The following is a 20,512-nucleotide window of genomic DNA, read 5'->3' as shown; positions in this document are numbered from 1 at the left end:
ATCTCTCTTTCTTCTAAATGCCATTGAATATAAGCCTAACCTGCTTAATCTGTCTTCATGCAACACACACAAAATGCTGGAGGAACTCAGCAGGCCAGGCAGCATCTATGGAAAAAAGTACAGTTGACATTTTGGGCTGAAACCCTTCTTCATATATCTCACTATTCATTTTAAGAATCAACAAAGCAATGTTTCCAATACAAGTATATCTTTTGTTAAGAATGGAAACTACCATTTTATAAGTGTTTCAATTGTGATCTCAGGAGTGTTTTGCCAAGTCGCATCAAACCTACCCTACTTTTATATTTCATACCTCTTGCAATGAAGATCAATATTTGATTAGCTTCCAGATTACTTGGTGTACTTATTTGTATTTCCTGTACTAGGAAATGAGATCCTTTTGTACCACAACATTTGATACACTCTCTGAACTTAAATAATACTTTGTTTATTATTTATTATTTCTTCCAAACTTCTCATTATACTCCATTTATCAATGTTTTGTCCATTTGATTCACCTAGTCATTTCTCTTTGTAGGCTCTCTGTATCCTCTTTATAGGTCGCTAATGCACCTTTCTTTGTGGCAAATTTAACTGCACTTCACTCAGTCCCTACATCCAGCTCATAAACATAGGTTGTAAATAATTGATCTCTCTGCTCAAATGCCTAATTTGCTGCTCATCTTCATTTCCATCAACTGCTTGATTCTCTGATCTACTCTTCGGATGAATTGCTGATCCACCCTGATCTCCTCTCAGAATTGAATCTAACTGATGATAATTTACATCATCCTGTATCAGATTATCCTCTCTGACTAACATCTCTTCACTATGACTCTTCTTAATCCCTTCCCACTTCACCCCTTCATCCAGTGTGCATCTAGCATTAACAAGAAAAAGATCTGCAGATGCTGGAAATCCAAGCAACACACAAAACGCTGGAGGAACTCAGCAGGCCAGGCAGCATCTATGCTAAAGAGTATAGTCGATGTGTCAGGCCAAGACCTGAATTCACCGGGGTCCAAATAAAGGATCTCAGCCCAAAACATCAATGGTACCCTTTTCCATAGATGCTGTCTGGCCTGCTGAATTTCTTCAGCATTTTGTGTGTGTTGTTCCATCTAGCATTGTCCACCAAAATTCTACTCTTTCACACCAGTAGCTCACAGACAATAGGTTTCTGAGGCTTGATATGCATGGCTAGTTCTATTTTGTGCAACATTTTAAGCTTTGATACAATATTGCTCCAAGGAAAGTAAAGACCAAACAAGCAGTTTTTCCAGATGAGGGCTGCTTTAGCATGCCTTTTAAGCCTTATAGAAATATAAAACATGTTTTAGTAAATTATTTCATGGGATGATTTATCTAAAAGTTGTTTAAAACTTTTAGATAAATTGGAATTTTGACTATGCTGCTGTCCCCTTCCACTGTAAAATTTTATTTGATGTACAGTTGTAAGAACATTTCAAAAACAATGTATAAACAATAAACCCTGCTGATAATGCAAACACCAGGTTTAAACAAATATTGATGGAAATGTACAAGTCAGATAGTAAGTAGTTCCCTGGTTTCTCTTCCTGCAGAGAGAGAGAAATAGTTAATATTTCAAATTGACAATAAATGTCTGATAAAAGATCATTCTGTTTCTCTCTCCACAGAGGCTGAATGGTTTTCTGAGTATTTCTAGATTTTTTTCATTTTTAATTTAAAAATTATTTATTTGACAGATTACGTGATTCATGAGCAAGGGTATTTAAAGGCAACTCTTTTGTTCTAACTTTTCCAGGCATGGGAAATAGACAATAGACAATAGGTGCAGAAGTAGACCATTTGGCCCTTTGAGCCTGCACTGCCATTTTGAGATCATGGCTGATCATCTACTATCAATACCCAGTTCCTGCCTTGTCCCCATATCCCTTGATTCCCCTATCCATAAGATACCTATCTAGCTCCTTCTTGAAAACATCCAGAGAATTGGCCTCCACTACCTTCCGAGGCAGTGCATTCCAGACCCCCACAACTCTCTGGGAGAAGAAGTTTTTCCTTAACTCTGTCCTAAATGACCTACCCCTTATTCTCAAACCATGCCCTCTGGTACTGGACTCTCCCAGCATCTGGAACATATTTCCTGCCTCTATCTTGTCCAATCCCTTAATAATCTTATATGTTGCAATCAGATACCCTCTCAATCTCCTTAATTCCAGCATGTACAAGCCCAATCTCTCTAACATCCCTGCGTAAGACAATCCAAACATCCCAGGAATTAACCTTGTGAATCTATGCTGCACTTCCTCTATAACCAGGATGTCCTTCCTTAACCCTGGAGACCAAAACTGTACACAATACTCCAGGTGTGGTCTCACCAGGGCCCTGTACAAATGCAAAAGGATTTCCTTGCTCTTGTACTCAATCCCCTTTGTAATAAAGGCCAACATTCTATTAGCCTTCTTCACTGCCTGCTGCACTTGCTCATTCACCTTCAGTGACTGATGAGCAAAGACTCCTAGATCTCTTTGTATTTCTCCCTTACCGAACTCTACACCGTTCAGATAATAATCTGCCTTCCTGTTCTTACTCCCAAAGTGGATAACCTCACACTTATTCACATTAAATGCCATCTGCCAAGTATCTGCCCACTCACCCAGCCTATCCAAGTCACCCTGAATTCTCCTAACATCCTCATCATATGTCACCCTGCCACCCAGCTTAGAATCATCAGCAAACTTGCTGATGTTATTCTCAATGCCTTCATCTAAATCATTCACGTAAATCGTAAACAACTGTGGTCCTAATACCGAGCCCTGTGGCACCCCACTAGTCACCACCTGCCATTCCGAGAAACACCCATTCACCGCTACCCTTTGCTTTCTATCTGCCAACCAGTTTTCTATCCATGTCAATGTCTTCCCCCCAATGCCATGAGCTTTGATTTTACCCACCAATCTCCTATGTGGGACCTTATCAAATGCCTTCTGAAAATCGAGGTACACTACATCCACTGGATCTCCCTTGTCTAACTTCCTGGTTACATCCTCGAAAAACTCCAATAGATTAGTCAAGCATGATTTACCCTTGGTAAATCCATGCTGGCTGGGCCCAATCCTATCACTGCTATCTAGATGTGCCACTATTTCATCTTTAATAATGGACTCTAGCATCTTCCCCACTACTGATGTTAGGCTGACAGGTCAATAGTTCTCTGTTTTCTCCCTCCCTCCTTTCTTAAAAAGTGGGATAACATTAGCCATTCTCCAATCCTCAGGAACTGATCCTGAATCTAAGGAACATTGGAAAATGATTACCAATGCATCTGCAATTTCCAGGGCCACCTCCTTTAGTACCCTAGGATGCAGACCATCTGGACCTGGGGATTTGTCAGCCTTCAGTCCCATCAGTCTACTCATCACCGTTTCCTTCCTAATGTCAATCTGTTTCATTTCCTCTGTTACCCTATGTCCTTGGCCCATCCATACATCTGGGAGATTGCTTGTGTCTTCCTTAGTGAAGACAGATCTAAAGCACTTATTAAATTCTTCTGCCATTTCTCTGTTTCCCATAACAATTTCACCCAATTCATTCTTCAAGGGCCCAACATTGTTCTTAACTATCTTCTTTCTCTTCACATACCTAAAAAAGCTTTTGCTATCCTCCTTTATATTCCTGGCTAGCTTGCGTTCGTACCTCATTTTTTCTCCCCGTATTGCCTTTTTAGTTAAGTTCTGTTGTTCCTTAAAAATTTCCCAATCATCTGTCCTCCCACTCACCTTAGCTCTGTCATACTTCCTTTTTTTTTTAATGCTATGCAATCTCTGACTTCCTTTGTCAACCACTGTGGCCCCTTTCCCCCCTTTGAATCCTCCCTTCTCCGGGGGATGAACTGATTTTGCACCTTATGCATTATTCCCAAGAGTACCTGCCATTGCTGTTCCACTGTCTTTTCTGCTAGGATATCCATCCAGTTAACTTTGGCCAGCTCCTCCCTCATGGCTCCATAGTCTCCTTTGTTCAACTGCAACACTGACACCTCCGAGCTGCCCTTATCCTTCTCAAATTGCAGATAAAAACTTATCATATTATGATCACTAATGGCTCCTTTACTTCAAGATCGCTTATCAAATCCTGTTCATTACATAACACTAAATCCAGAATAGCCTTGTCCCTGGTCCCTAAAAATCTGCCTTTTCAGAAGAAAGGTGCTTTAATTTTAACATCCAATGTAACTAGGTTCCAGATTCAGCAAATGAGAACTCTCCATTGCTCTTATAAAGTAATATTCTGCTATGGGAAGTCACTAACTGGTTGCATTAAAAATGCTTCTGTAAATCAAACTGGACTAACTTGATTTTTTTCACATTTAAGTGGGGGGGGGGAGGATTAAACACTTTACTTTTCCAACATACAGTAGTTATGTTTGTTGCTGGAATTGCAGTTGATTCTGCATGTTAGGTTGCTTTATCAGCTGAATTCACATTGCTTGCTGTTTTGATTTTATATATACTTATCTCCTTTGCCAAATCAAAATCTTCTCCACATTAAAATGTGCAGTGTAAGCATTCCAGATTTGTTAATTTTGCACCTTGCAACTTAAAAGTGCATGAGGTTTACAGTATTGCATATTAAAACAGATCCACATAAACAATACCTTATACATCTTATAAGTTCTTACTTGCTGTGTCTTTACTCAAGTTATTCAATTCAAAAGATGATATTGTGAAGCAGCACAATGGAGCACTAAAGTTAAGCTTGTGAGATATAGAGGATTGGACGTCAGTTATGGTGACTCCCAACTTTCCTGAATTATCTGATTAAAGAAAATGACAGACGTACACTTTTAAAGGAAATTTTCCTGAAGCTGATTGAGGCTCATTGTTGCTTTCAACACTTTCATAGATTACCAATCAGTTGGCATGGTAGCCTAGTGGTGAGCACAGTGCTATTGCAGTGCCGATGGTCAATAATCGGGGTTCAATTCCTGCCGCTTACAGACAGTAAGGAGTTTATATGTTCACCCTGTGACTGTATGTTTCCTCCACATGCTCTGGTTTCCTCCCACATTTGAAGTTATATGGATTTGTGTTAGTAAGTTTTGGGCATGCTATATTGGTTCTGGAAGCATGTCGACACTTGTGGGTTGCCCAGCAGATATTTGAACCGTGTTGGTTGTTGAAGCAAATGATACATTTCACTGTATATTTCAATGTTTTGATGAATAGGTGACAAACAAAGCTTATCTTTAAATCTTTTTGCCTCTTTAAGACCACACTGTAGCATAGTGGTCAGCAAGACACTAATACAGCTTGGGGATGTCAGAGTTCAATTCCAACACCATCTGCAAGGTGTCTGTATGCCCTCCCTGTGAAATATGTGTGTATCTCCAGATCCTCTAGTTTCCTTCTACAATCCAGAGATGTAGCGGTTAGTAGATTAATTGGTCATGATAAACTGTACTGTGATTAGACTAGGGTTAAATTGGGGGTTGCTGGGCACTGCAACTTGAAGGGCCGGAAGGGCCTCTTCCAAGCTGTATCACAATAAATTAAAAAATCGTGACTCAGACAGTAACGGTTTACTTTTGATACAGTTCATTTACGTTGATGTTTTATGCAGACGAACTTCTGGATTATAATGGGCATTCAGAAATAAGCAGTTTAATATAAACAATTAACTTGGTCTGATTAATCTATCTAGAATACAGTTTATTTTTAAAATAGAAATATAAAGATTATTATTATAATGAAAATATTATTTCATTTTAGCAAACGAATCCTCCAAATCCACAAGATATTAAATTGACACCTCCAGTTCTAGTGTTGAAAGTAAGACCCAGGCAGATCACAGGTACATATCAAAATTATTTCCATGTGTTCATACTTACAACTGTTTCTTATCAGAGTGCATCATCAAAATATCTTCATGATCAGGAATACGTAATAGGATTTCTAATGAATTTCATGTGTAACACAATGTTGCTTGATTTGTCCATTTATAAAAGGCCACGTATCTTAATAGAAAGACTTTTTTTTTAATTTTGAAAGAGTTGATATTAGCACGTTTTATTATGAGCTAGGAATGGGAATATGTTCCTGACAGCAGTCCACATATATAAATATAACACAAAGGGATGTGACTACATCCTTCAGTTTTCAGCTGTCAGCTCTGGACTTATTTCTAAGAAATTGTGAGTTGGGTGAGGTAGAGGAAAACTGACTGACAGCCAGCACTTACAATATGATGCAAAGTGATGTAAAATGGTGCATGCAAAAAAGACGTCATACACATGCATTTGGTAATATGTTGCGTATCCATGAATTTCTTACTGAATATATTTTAGAAAATGCACTACATATATTGTCCGATAATGTTATCATTACCTTGAATTCTCCACCTGGGTAACAGAGGGGTACCTTTTCTTCCATTAAACAAATTCTGCACTTGTTTTCTGGATAGTGTAGGCAGAAAGTTAGGCAATTTTGAATGGTAATTACTATGTGAACCATTAGTCCATACAGTTAATTAGAAACTATATTTTGAAAGTAATTCCATATTTTTTGCATTTTTCAATTTTCTCTCTTTCAATCTTTTTATTAATATTTAGAATATTATGAATGAGATACAATTCAAATAATGGTAAGGGATTACAAATATATAGACTCCCATTATACATGAAGTAATACATAAACAATGAATAGAGCATAAGTAAGTTTCCCAAAGCATAAACCATATAGTATATATATGAACAAGGTAAGTTTAGATATTTCATAATATATAGTGTAAAAAAGAGAAAAAAAAATCTATCTAAGAAAGTTAGCTAATCTACTAATCTAGTATCAAGAAAAAGAAAAAAAACAAAGAAGAAAAAAAAATAAAAAAAACTTTTAAAAAGAGAAAAAAAAAGGGCTGTTCATAGTATCTCACGAGTATACATAAACATCCATGACGTCAACTCCGATCCTCTCAACATACATACGATTAAAGCTGAAAAAAAAAAAACAATAAGCCCGGCACAGGGCCATTACATCATATGAAAATATTGAATAAATGGTCTCCATATCTTTTCAAATTTAATAGAAGTATCAAATACAGCACTTCTAATTTTTTCTAAATTTAGACATAACATAGTTTGAGAAAGCCAATGAAATACCGTGGGAGGATTAATTTCCTTCCAATTCAACAAAATAGATCTTCTAGCCATCAAAGTGAGAAAAGCAATCATTCGACAGGCGGAAGGAGATAAGTGAAGTAAGTCCATCATCGGTAAACCAAAAATTGCGGTAATAGGATGGGGTTGTAAATCAATGTTCAATACCGCCGAAATAATATCAAAAATATCTTTCCAATATTTTCTCAAAAGTGGACATGACCAAAACATATGAGTTAAAGAAGCGATTTCTAAATGACATCTGTCACAAATAGGGTTTATATGAGAATAAAAATGAGCTAATTTATCCTTGGACATATGGGCCCTATGTACAACCTTAAATTGTAATAATGAATGTTTGGCACATATAGATGATGTATTAACTAATTTAAGAATTCTATCCCAATTCTCAATAGGAATAATAAGATTAAGTTCTCTTTCCCAATCATTTTTGGTCTTATCAAAGGGCGCTGAACGTATCTTCATAATTATATTATAAAGTTTTGATATAAGCCCTTTTTGAAAAGGGTTTAATTCAAACAAACTTTCCAAAGTATCTGAAGACAGAGAATTTGGGAACGAAGGAAGTACCGTACTTAAAAAATGCCTAACCTGTAAGTATCTAAAAAAATGAGATCTAGGCAAATTATATTTATTAGCTAGTTGCTCAAAGGACATAAAACAGTTGTCCAAAAATAAGTCGGAAAATCTTAATAATCCCTTAGTTTTCCAAGCCAAAAAAGCATGATCTATAATTGAGGGAAGGAAAAAACAATTAGATACAATAGGACTATTTAACATGAATTGAGTCAACCCGAAAAATTTCCGAAATTGAAACCATATACGTAAGGTATATTTAACTATTGGGTTGTCAATTCGCTTCGGCAATTTAGAAAGAGCAAAAGGGAGAGATGTCCCTAAGATAGAACCCAGAGCATAAGCAGAAACCGATTTGGTTTCCAAACTCACCCAATGAGGGCCAAAAGGACCATCCCATTCTTTCAACCAACATATCAAATATCTAATATTAACTGCCCAATAATAAAATCTGAAATTAGGTAATGCCAACCCACCATCCTTCTTTGTCTTCTGTAAGTATATTTTACCTAACCTGGGATTTTTATTCTGCCATATATATGAAGAAATTTTTGAATCAACATTAGTAAAAAAGGATTTCGGAATAAAAATTGGTACCGCTTGAAAAACATATAAAAATTTAGGTAAAATAACCATCTTAATAGCATTAATCCTACCTATCAGAGATAAAGATAATGGTGACCACTTAGTAAACAAACCTTTAATCTGATCAATTAAGGGTAAAAAATTAAACCGAAATAATTCTTTATGGTTTTTGGTAATTTTAATCCCTAAATAAGTAAAAGAATCGTTAGCTAATTTAAAAGGTAAAATACCATAATTTGGGACCTGTCTATTCAAAGGAAACAATTCACTCTTATTAAGATTTAACTTATACCCAGAAAACTCACTAAATTGAGCCAACAATGATAAGACTGCTGGAATAGATTTCTCAGGATTAGAGATGAATAATAATAAATCGTCTGCATATAAAGATACCTTATGAATATCTGTTCCACGATTAATACCTAAAATATCCTGTGATTCTCTGATGGCAATTGCCAAAGGTTCTAAAGCGATGTTAAATAGTAATGGACTAAGAGGACAACCTTGTCTAGTGCCCCGAAATAAACGAAAAAATGGAGATCTTTGATTATTAGTAAACACCGAGGCTACTGGAGTTTGATATATCAGTTTAATCCAAGAAATGAAGGTCGGACTAAAATTAAACTTCTCCAACACATAAAATAAGTAGGGCCATTCAACTCTATCAAATGCTTTTTCCGCATCTAATGATATAACACATTCTGAAGTATTATGTGAAGGAGTATAAACAATATTCAATAATCTCCTAACATTGAAAAAAGAATAGCGATTTTTAATAAAACCGGTTTGGTCTTCCGAAATAATTTGGGGTAATACCTTCTCCAACCTAGAAGCCAGCAACTTGGAAAAAATCTTAGAATCCACATTCAATAAAGATATTGGTCTGTAGGATGCACAATCAGTAGGGTCTTTATCTTTCTTCAGTATTAAAGAAATGGAAGCTCTATAAAAAGATTGTGGCAACTTCCCCAATCTAATTGCTTCTTCAAACACCTTGCATAGCCAAGGAGATAGAGTGTCAGAAAAACATTTAAAAAATTCTACTGTATACCCATCTGGACCTGGTGCTTTCCCAGAATTCATTGAGGAAATAACCCCTTTAATTTCCGCATCCGTAAACGGAGTATCTATTACTGAAATATCATCAGATGATAGTTTTGGAAAATTCAATTTCCCGAGAAAATCACACATGGTATTATGATCCTGAGGGAATTCAGATTTATACAGGGAGGTATAAAAGTCTTGAAAAGACTTATTTATGTCATCATGGTTAACTGTCAAATCCCCATTCTGCTGTCGAACCTTAGTAATCTGGCGTTTAACTGAAACATTCTTCAGCTGACTAGCTAACAGTTTTCCTGATTTATCACTATGTATATAGAAATCAGATTTGGTTTTCATTAATTGATTTTCTATCGGAGATGTAAGTAATAAACTATGTTCCATTTGAAGTTCAACCCTTTGTTTATAAAGTTCCATGCTAGGAGTAGTCGAATATTTCTTATCAATCTCTTTAATTTTATCAATCAGTAAAAAAGTTTCCTTCTTAATGCGTTTTCTCAGACCAGCAGAATACGAGATAATCTGTCCACGTATATACGCTTTTAAAGTGTCCCAAAGTGTTCCGCATGTGATATCCTCCGTGGAATTAGTTGAAAAGAAGAAATCAATCTGTTCCTTCATAAATTTAATAAAGTCCGGTTCTTGCAATAAGGTAGAGTCAAATCGCCATTGTCTAGCATTTAAAGCTGTATCCGTAAAATTAATAGAAAGTTTTAAAGGAGCATGGTCAGAAATAGCTATAATATCATAATTACAACCAATTACCGATGGAATAAAACAAGAGTCAATAAAAAAATAATCAATTCTCGAATAGGAGTGATAAACATGTGAGAAAAAAGAAAACTCTTTGTCATTAGGATGACGAAATCTCCAAATATCAAAAACTCCATTATCAGTCAAAAAGGAGTTATTCAATTTTCATTTACTGCAAAAAATAGAATCTTTAAAATGTGAATTGCCCACCCTCTTGCCACCTCTGCCCTAAAATGTATTATTCGTGTAATTCATTGAAGGGTTACAACACAAGCAAATATATCATGGCACACCCTGGCCCTTTCTCTGTATCCTTACATTTTTTTCCCCTTCAGGAAATATGTTTATCTGATTACTTCTTGAAGTTGACAGTGGAATTTATCTCCACCACTTCTGCAGAGCATTTCAGATTCCAAGCACATCTTGTGTTTTTTAAAAAAAAGTTTATTCTCATGTTCCTCTTAATTCTCTTCTTCTTTATTTTATATCTGTAATCTTGAGTACTCAGCCCCTCCACAGACGGGAACTCCCTCCCACTATTCATTCTGTTAGGACCTTTCATCATTTTATTTACTTCACTTCAATCTGTTTTTATACTTCTCTAATCTGTCCCTGTAACTGTTGTTCCTTATCCCAGAAACAATCCTCATAAGCCTTTCCTGCATCCTTTCAAATGCCATCACATCCTCCCTGTAATGAAAGGAGCTGTAGGCACTACTTCAACTGACACAGGATCCAATAATACCCTGTCCACTATAATATCCTACTTTTATATCCAGTGCCTCAATGAGAAAGCCCTGAATTGCACACACTTTATTAACTGCCTTTTCAAACTGCTCTTCCACATTCAATAATGTGTGCACATATGTGCACAAGTTCTTTTGTTCCTCTACCCATTTTTAGAACAGTGTTTTTATTTTATGTAGTTTTCCCTTAATGTGCCACCTATAAACATGAATTGTAAATACTTATAATCAAATCACAGTGGAACTGAAGTGCAATGTTCAAAGTAAATTTATTATCAGAGTATGATTATGTCACCATATACTACCCTGACATTTTTTCTTGCAGGCATTCACAGTAGAACGAAGTACAACAGAATCAATAAAAATAACTACTCACAAACAGTCAATGTGCAAACAAAGACAATTTGTGCAAATACAAAAAAACACAATAAATAAATAATACTCAGAGTGTGAGTTGTAGAGTCCTTGAATGTGAGTTCATTGGTTGTAATAACACATTTTTATGCAGTAAACCTCAAATGGAGACCTATAATCTTTCCGTATGCTAAATTCTGACTCTGGTCCCTTACAAGACTTACGAAAATGTCCACGTTGGATGCCATTTGCTCTTCAGATTTCTCTGTAAATCATTTTGTTCTATTTGTTCAGTAACGTTTCACCCACCATCAAACACTATATCTGATGCAAAAATGAATAGACATTATGAATCTGAAGAAAAGTGTAAGCATTGGAAAAGGCACATTTGTTGAGGGAGAGATAGGGTTATCAGTTTAAATAATGATCTTCCACTAGAGCAGAGAAGTAATACAAATGAAAAGGTTATAAGATGAAATAAAACCAAAGAACAGACAACTGGAGAAAATATATTATCGATAATTAGTTGAGTGGGAGAAGATTCTTCATTCCCTTTGCATTCTTTTCCTTTGTTACTCCATTTTCATGGGTCATTTAGAAAATAAATAATGTTCCAGAGAGTGTGCAGATGGTTAAGCAGATCCTCAGTATGAGTGGGAAACAAAATATCAAGGAACACCAAGTCATAATTTCCAATCCCAAGAAAATGGTTAAATAAATGAATTCCTGCACTCTCAGCCCTTATCATTAAATACATATTAATCAACATTAATTTGATATTAATGTTTCAATTTTTATACAGATTGCCTATGGAAAAATGCATTTGATGCTCTTCTGAAGCTTGATGATGGAAACATTATTGGTACAGGTCAAAACCATGTTATTTCCACGCAGCAATGGAATGCAGAACAAAAAGTATTTGAAGAAATGTATGAGACCTATCTATCTAAAGACACCACAGAAGAGAGCGAAGAAAAGCAAAGGTCTTTTTTATCATTAATATTTTTACTTTAACATATTAACATCAAAGTAGCAGAATTAAATGAAAGGTTTGTTTTCATTCTGCACTACTTACGTCCCTTCTGGGGTTTTGTGAAGTATTTATGGCTAATAAACTATTTCTTGTAGTGTTATTAACTCTGAAATCTCAGTAACATGGTAGATAATTTGAACATAGCTGGTAATTTGTAGGCAGCAAGCTCCTACAAAAGACAATTCAGTAATGGTCATGTAATGGGATGGAACGGTGGTGCCACTTATAGTGCTGGTGCCTCACAGCTCCTGTGACCCAGGTCCCATCCTGAACTCCAGTGCAGTCTGTGTGGAGTTTGTACATTGTCCTTGTGACCACATGGGTTTTCCCTGGGTGCTCCAGTTTCATCCCACATCCCAGATATATGTAATGTTGATAAGATGATTGACTAATTGAACTTTACATCATATACATTGGTCTGTAGTAAGAATTTAACATAGATGATAACTACAGGGGTAAATATGTGCTAAGGTCACTTTTAATATATTCAGCAGATAATTGGATGGATTTACTTTGAACACATCTTTGGTCATTGATTGTGATTTTTGATCATTAGGGGCAATGACAGGGTGAGAGGGGTGTCCTAAAAACAAGAGAGCGTAGGTTTAACATCAGAGGTGAGAGATTTAAAAAGGACCTCAGGGGCAGCTTTTTAACACAAAGGTAGTGCCTGCTTGGAATGAGCTGCTAGAAATATTGATTGTAACCTTTAAAAGACATTTAGTTAAGTACAAGGATAAAGAGTTTAAAGGGCTAAGGGCTGAACTAAGGGCAGATAGAACAGGCTCCCTGGGCAACATAGTCAGTATAGAAGATTTGGACCAAGGGGTCAGTTTCTGTGCTGCATGACTTGTACCGCTGTTTAAATAATTATTGCATATACGTATTTTGATTAATTTTTCTATAAAATAAAGAATGTCAAAATAAATGTTTTTTATAAATATTACAGTCAACCAACATTTCATTTTCTGAACCTTGGACGGCTACTTCCAGTTGGTCTGGAGCAGAAAACTCAAGCTGGTAAGATGCTCCTTATTCTTTTCTTGACATTATAAACATTCTCTTCAACCAAAGGGTGAAGCTCTCTTTCAGTTGTCTTCCTTTTCTCTTAACCCCACACAAAGAGAGTGTTCGGAGAGCATTGTGACATGCTGGGCCACTGCATGGTACAGAAACTGCACTGCAACTGACAAGAAGGCTCTACAATAGGTAGTCAAAACTGCCCAATGCACCACTAGCACAAGCCTACTTATCATCACCTACAGCATATAAAGAAAGGTATCGCAAACCAGCTAGCAATATGAAGATTCCAGCCACCCTGCTCATGAATTATTTGTCCCACTTGTATTAGGAAGGAGGCTATGTAGCATCCACGCCAGGACAACCAGATTCAAAAACAATTATTTTCCACAAGCAACACCTCCACCCACTAATCCACCCCTCCACAGCTTTATCATTCCCCATCCATCACCTTATGTAAAGATACTCCTGTACCTTGCATCACTTTATGGACACAACAGTTAATCTTTTGTATACAAGCTAACTTATGTATTTATACTAATTGTTTTTTTAAATTGTGTTTTTTATCTTATTGTGCTGCATCAGATCCAGAGTAGCAATTACTCTGTTTTCCTTTACACTTGTACATGAAACAGTCTTAGAGTGTAGCTTATGGCAAGTCTTAGTGATGCCTTCCCGTAGTGTTTGCGGTGTTGTTTTCTTCTATGCATAAGGAGATGCATGATAATAGCCCAGTTTATATTTTTCTTCAAATCTCCCAGTACAAAAAAGGCAGGCTTCTAACCTCCATCTGACCCATGCCTTAACAATTTGCCTGAGACTGGGAACTCGGTAGCCCACATTCATCTTGCTTATTTCTTTAGGCTAATGTCTACTAAGAACCTCCAAACTATGCCTCTGAAATTGGAAGCCCAGTGGTATGGAAATCAACTTGTATTTCACCTCATGATCATTTTATATTAAAATACTATGTTCTGATATTTTACCTAGCATACAAAGAGGAAAAAAACAAGTTTAAATATTGTTTTTTCTTAATAATCTGGTCATCAACATGAGGAAAATTAGTACAAAGAATAAGGCACCTTCAGCTGTCTAATGTCAGTACAGATGTGTAGGGTAAACTAAGATCAGTTCACAGACCCTAACTTTGAAAGGAAAAAAGGTTATTATGCATTTTTCCACACATTCTATCTGGTATCCTATGGTTTGAGTGTGATTATTTATTCATAATCAGTTTGTGGGGAGTCTGGCACAACATTATGATATGAGCCTATTCCCCAACGACATTGATTAAGATTCCTATGTTTTTTTTTCAGATAGGGCTTTTGCAGTTGGAAACTGCCTGGCTGCATTTATCGATCTAGTTCCCATGGATAATTGGTCACTGTCAAGTCCAAAAAACATCCAGTCACCCTTACTGCAAATGTGTGATGAAGTAAATCGCATCAAAACACATGACAACTCACCAAAAGTAATGCATTGTTCATCAGATCTGAAGTTCTAAAAATATTTTTGGCTGAGCACTTTATAAAGAATACCCTTGAAGGATTACTGTGAATGGGTAATTTCGATGATGAAGGAGACTAAGAAAATGGGATGTAATGATGTAATATATAAGAAGTGATAGGCAATACCAAAGTTTAGTTTAAGAGCCACTAGGAGAAAGATAACATCATAAAGTCTAAAGCCAAATTCATTGCAATTTTATAGGATGAGCTTGGAAATACATGAAAGTTGATGCCTACATTTTGTAGCCTTGGTGAATTGTCTTCTGAATTTTCCTTCAAGGTCTACCGAATGACTTGTGTGTATGGTGGAGCGGCAGCCATGTACTATTTCATTACATACTGAAAATACCAGGATTGAAAGAAAAGATAGGTGTGTACACCAATAGTGGGGGAGAACAATATAAAACTCAATCTGTCACACAGGATCTCTGATGCTGTTTTAAGCCTACTATTAACTACAGCCATATATTGAAGTGCATGCTTCTGGGTTGCATCTGCTTTGATCTGGGGACTAAAAGGTTAAAAATGCTGCAAAATGGCCTGACAAATTGAATCTAGACTTGGCTTGCTAATAAGATGTGGTGGGTGGCAGTGAAGGGTAACATTTCTGATTGGAAGTTTGTGACCATTGCTGGATTGATGCTGGGTTATTTGATTTTTGTGTTACACGTCAGTGATTTGGGTGTGACTATAGAAGGCAGGATATATAATTATACAGTTTATACAAGAAATATTGGCAGTATAGATGTAGGGATAGCAATAGTATGAAACTACATGATATATATGATAGATTAGCTCAGAAGTTAGACAGATCAATGGCAAATGAAACTTAATTATGACAATTGCAAAGTGATGTATTTTGGAAAGGCAAGCAAGGTTAGAATGTACACAATAAATGATGTAACCATGGAGAATGCTGATGAACAGAGAAATCTTGGGATAAAGGTGTATAGATCCCTGAAATTAGTAGCGCCTAAAGTAGTTAACATGCTGATGAAGGAATGTGGGATGTTTGTCTTGACTGGCAAAATCTAAGAGCAGGGTTATCATGTTGGTGGTTCTCCATCATGTCCGACAATGTCAGGAAACCTATGCCAGAGAGTTTTTAGAGTGGAAAAGCCATTGCACTGGGCAGTTCTACTCTCGTGACCTCAGAAGTCTAGGTCCAGTGGTAGAAACAAGTGTCACAAACTGGTTCTTCCTTGGTTGCAGTAGATGGTCACGACATCTTCTGTGCCTTGTCATGCCCTTCACTCTCCATGGAACATTGTAGTACCGCCTTCCTGACCGTTAGATCTCACTGTAGATGTAATTCGCTCAGTCCACCAGCATTGAATTCACATGCTAGGAAGGGCATGTCTCAAACTCACTGGGGTATGAGGCTGCCGGCTACCCTCACCAGGTTTAGCCCTTCTGTCGAAGCTTTCTACCGGGGTGTGTCTGCTATCGCATGTAAACAGCTACTTGGAGCCACAAGTGGAGATCAAAAGTGAGTGAGCTGCCCCAGACTGGAGATGACAAGCCTCTTCACCAGAGGTGTTACCCCTTCCCAGACTCCCCTTACACCCCTGTATCATGTTACTGCTTTACTGATTAGACAACATCTACAGTCTTTTGGCTGCCAACTAGGAACTTAGTGTTTGTGCTGGAGGGAGAATGGAGGAGATTCACCAGGACATTGACTGGATTGGAGAATTACAGTTATAAGGAGACTGGATAGGCTGGGTTTGTTTTCTCGGGAATATGGAGGAGGCTGAGCAATGACCCAGTGGAGGTTTATAAAATTATAAGGGGATGGATAGGGTAGGTAGCAAAACTTGTTTTCCTTGCCAGGTATATCCAAGGTAAGGTTTATGTTTAACATGAGAGATAAAAGCTTGGGAGGGATCTGAGGTGGAGAGTGTGTTTTCTCAGCAGAGCCTGTCAGAGTCTAGAGCTCATTACCTAAAGATGGTGGGTGGAGGCAGATAACTGAATGACATTTACAAAGCATCTAGCCAAGTACTTGAATTGGCAAGACATAGAAAGCTATGGATCTAATGTAGGTAAATGGGATTGGTGTAACTATGTAAAAAGGATGGCATTGACAAGATTGGCTGATGAGCCTGTTTCTTTGATTCTGCAGTGACACAATGTGGCTTTGAAATTCATTCCACTGAAGTCAATAAAATGAATTGTTGAGGCAGTAAGCAATGCACTTACATAAATATGTAACTCTATGAACTGGCAATTTAAAATTTTAATTTGTGTTTTTCTATCACTTCAAAGCTGTTGATCCATCCATAAGCCATCAAATGCCTAATTATAGCTTCCTGGATTAATTTGTTTTTATCATTTTCAATCTTTTTATAAGGGCCTTTGGTTTTGTTTCCAATTTAGATGGATAGATTTGGCTCTATTGCATATCAAAGTAAATGTGGGCTCTTAAGATTTATTAAAGGTCTTGATTTAATGCATAAAACAGAAGTATGTAGATAATTTCAATATTTCTGCTGGTCCACAGACTTGGAGCCTAAAGCTAATATTGTCTGGCCAAATGCTTCTCCAATCACCTGTTCTGCTGGGGAAATGTGTGCATCTCTCCTGGTGATTGGCCTTGCAGATGGGACAGTGACGGTATGGGACTTGTATATGGGTATGTCTTTCCTTCTTTATTTGGGTGTTTGACTTATCAGTATTCATGAAATTATACATCTGCTGTTAATTGTTTACTGATTTTAGTTCTTGGCTCTCCTGATTTAAGATGGAAGTGAATTTAATATCAAGGTACTTATATGTCACCTAAATCACCATATACACCATATATCACTGTAAATCCTGAGATTTATTTTCTTGCGGGCATTCACCGCAGAACAAAGAAATGCAACAGAATCAATGAAAATTTACAAAGACTGACAAACAATCAATGTGCAAAAGAAGGAAAACTGTTCAAATAAAAAAGTAGTAAAATAAATAACACTGAGAACATGATTGGGGTTTTAAATTATTAAAAGCAAACCCATACTTTTCTTCTAGGCATTCCAATATCAGTTTTGCCAGTTTCAGCAGACAGTGCTATCAGGACTCTACATATTCTCGAGCCCAGTTCTTGTGCTGCTTCTGCATCACTGGATGGATATCCAAAATCACAAATAGTAGCAACCTGCAAAAGTGGCGCTGTTTACCTCATCACAGCCACTGCACACTGCAAAGGTACCATTACAACATTGCGAGGGAGGTACGTGGACGGAAGGTGGAATTTACTGATATTAATTTCAAGATGCAGAAACTCATAGTTTATATGTTGATGCTGATTTTGTGCACCATCAATGATTGTTCAAACTTTGCTGAATAAAATATGGCTTAACTTACCCTGCACTAATTCTAAAATCTTTTAATCTGGTGCTAAAAGTTATGGAGGGTTGTTTCTGTTTTTTATATATATAATTGCCTGTGGCTATGAATTCCACAGATTCACCACTCTCTAGCTAAAGAAATCCCTTCTCATCTCCATTCTAAAAGGGCACCCTTCTATTCTGAGGCTATGTCCTCTAGTCCTAGACTCTCCTGCCATAGGAAACATCCCCCCACATCCACTCTAACAAGGCCTTTCAACATTTGATAGGTTTCAATTTGGTCACCTCTCATTCTTCTGAGTTCCAGTGAATACAGACTCACAGTCATCAAGTGCTCCTCATATGACAAGCCACTCAGTCCTGGACTATTTTTTGTGAACCTCCTTTGAACCCTCTAACCAGTGTCAGCATATCCTTTCTCAGATAAGGGGCCCAAAACAGCTCACAATTCTTCAAGTAAGGACTCAACAGAGCTTTTTAAAGCCTCAACATTACATTCTTACTTCTATAGAAGAGTCCTCTTGAAATAAATGCTAATATCGTATTTGCCTTCCTCACCATAGACTCAACCTGCAAATTAACCTTTAGGGAATCCTGCACAAGGACTCCCAATTCCCTTCGCACTTTTTTGAGTTTCTGAATTTTCTCTCCATTTAGAAAATAGGCTATCCTTTTATTTCTTCTACCAAAGTGCATGACTGTGCACTTTCCTACACTGTAATCCATCTGCCACTTCTTTGTCATTTCTACAAATCTGTCTAAGTCCTTCTGTAGCCTCTCTATTTCCTCAAAGCTACCTGCCTCTCCACCTTTTTTTGTATCATCCACTATCTTTGCAACAAAGTTATCAATTCTGTCATCCAAGTCATTGACATATAACGTAAAAAAAAAAGCAGTCCTAACACAGGCCCTGTGGAACACCACCTGTCTTGTTAAGCACCCTCATGTGTGGCACCTTGTCAAAAGCCTTCTGAGACTCCAAGGGCACAATAGCAACAGATTCTCTTTCATCTATCCTGCTTATTATTTCTTCAAATAATTCCAACAGATCTGTCAAGCAAGATTTTCCCTTGAGGAAACCATGCTGACTACGGTCTATTTTATTCGTCTGCAAGTACCCTGAAACTGCATCCTTAACAATCGACTCTACCATCTCTCCAACCATTGAGGTCAGACTATATTGCCTATAGCTTCCTTTTCTTCTGCCTCTCTCCCTTCTCAAAGAGTAGAGTGGCATTTGCAATTTTCCAGTGTTCAGGAATCATTCCAGAACTTAGTGATTCTTGAAAGTTCATTACTAATGCCTCCACAGTCTCTTCAGCCACCTCTTTCAGAATGCTGGGGTGTAGTCCATCAGATCCAGGTGACTTTACCTTCAGAACTTTCAGTTTCCCAGGAACCTGCTCCATAGTAAAGTAACTTCACACACTTCATGACACCTGACAGTCTCGAACATCCAGCATATTGCTAGTGTCTTCCGCAGTGAAGACTAATGCAAAATATTTATTCAGTTCATCCACCATTTCTTTGTCCCTCATTACTATGATAATAAATGAACCTTTGAATCTTTGTACTATCTCTCTAGCATCATTTTCCAGCAGTCCGATATCCACTCTTGCCTCTCTTTTATGTATCCAAAGAATCGTTTTGTATCCTCTTTAGTATTAATGGCTAGCTTACTTTCGTATTTTATCTTTACCTTCTTAATGACTTTTTAGTTGCCTTTAGTTGGTTTTAAAAGCTTCCTAATCCTCTAACTTCCCACTAATTTTTGCTCTATTACGAGGGGTGATTGATAAGTTCGTGGCCTAAGGTAGAAGGCGTCCATTTTAGAAAACCCAGCACATTTATTTTTCCTACATTTACACACTTAGTCCAGCGGTTGTAGAGCATGCGGATCCCTTCTTTGTAGAAGTCGGCGTATTGGACCTCCAGAAGTCGTTCACAGCAGGGGTGATTGATGTTCATTGCCTAAAGTAGAAGGAGATGTTATTAACTTCAAACTTTCTGCATATTAACTCAAAGAGTTGAATTGCATGTGCATGTAACGAGAGCTGTATAACACTTTCTACCTTAGGCCACGAACTTATCAATCACCCCCTGCTGTGGACCACCTGGAGGTCCAAGATGCTCTCCTTACATGCAGTTCAACTCTGAGTGATAATGCAGAAAGTTTGAAGTTAATAACTCATCTCCTTCTATCTTAGGCCATGAACTTATCAAACACCCCCACTGTGGACCACTTCTACAAAAAGGGATCTGTATGCTCCATGACCGCTGGACTAAGCATGTAAATGTAGGAGGGGACTATGTTGAAAAATAAATGTGCTAGGTTTTCTAAAATTGACTCCTTCTACCTTAGGCCACGAACTTATCAATCA

The 20,512-nt window shown here is 37.2% G+C and overlaps 1 protein-coding gene across 2 annotated transcripts in view; it reads left to right on the top strand.

The window, feature by feature from the left end:
- The window catches only part of wdr93 (WD repeat domain 93), a 66,148-nt gene that overhangs the window by 30,388 nt on the left and 15,248 nt on the right, over positions 1–20,512 (top strand). For both annotated transcript variants that reach the window (XM_073032559.1, XM_073032560.1), the window contains exons 7-12: positions 5,757–5,838; positions 12,038–12,218; positions 13,218–13,288; positions 15,077–15,166; positions 17,300–17,431; positions 17,812–18,013. In XM_073032559.1, coding sequence (XP_072888660.1) covers positions 5,757–5,838; positions 12,038–12,218; positions 13,218–13,288; positions 15,077–15,166; positions 17,300–17,431; positions 17,812–18,013 — 758 coding nt within the window. The remainder of the gene's footprint in view (positions 1–5,756; positions 5,839–12,037; positions 12,219–13,217; positions 13,289–15,076; positions 15,167–17,299; positions 17,432–17,811; positions 18,014–20,512) is intronic.

The sequence above is a fragment of the Hemitrygon akajei genome, chromosome 30 (assembly GCF_048418815.1).
Source record: "Hemitrygon akajei chromosome 30, sHemAka1.3, whole genome shotgun sequence".
NCBI classification, from domain to species: Eukaryota; Metazoa; Chordata; class Chondrichthyes; order Myliobatiformes; family Dasyatidae; genus Hemitrygon; species Hemitrygon akajei.
Note: the sequence above shows the minus strand (reverse complement) of the source record. Positions and strands in the feature narration are given on the sequence as shown.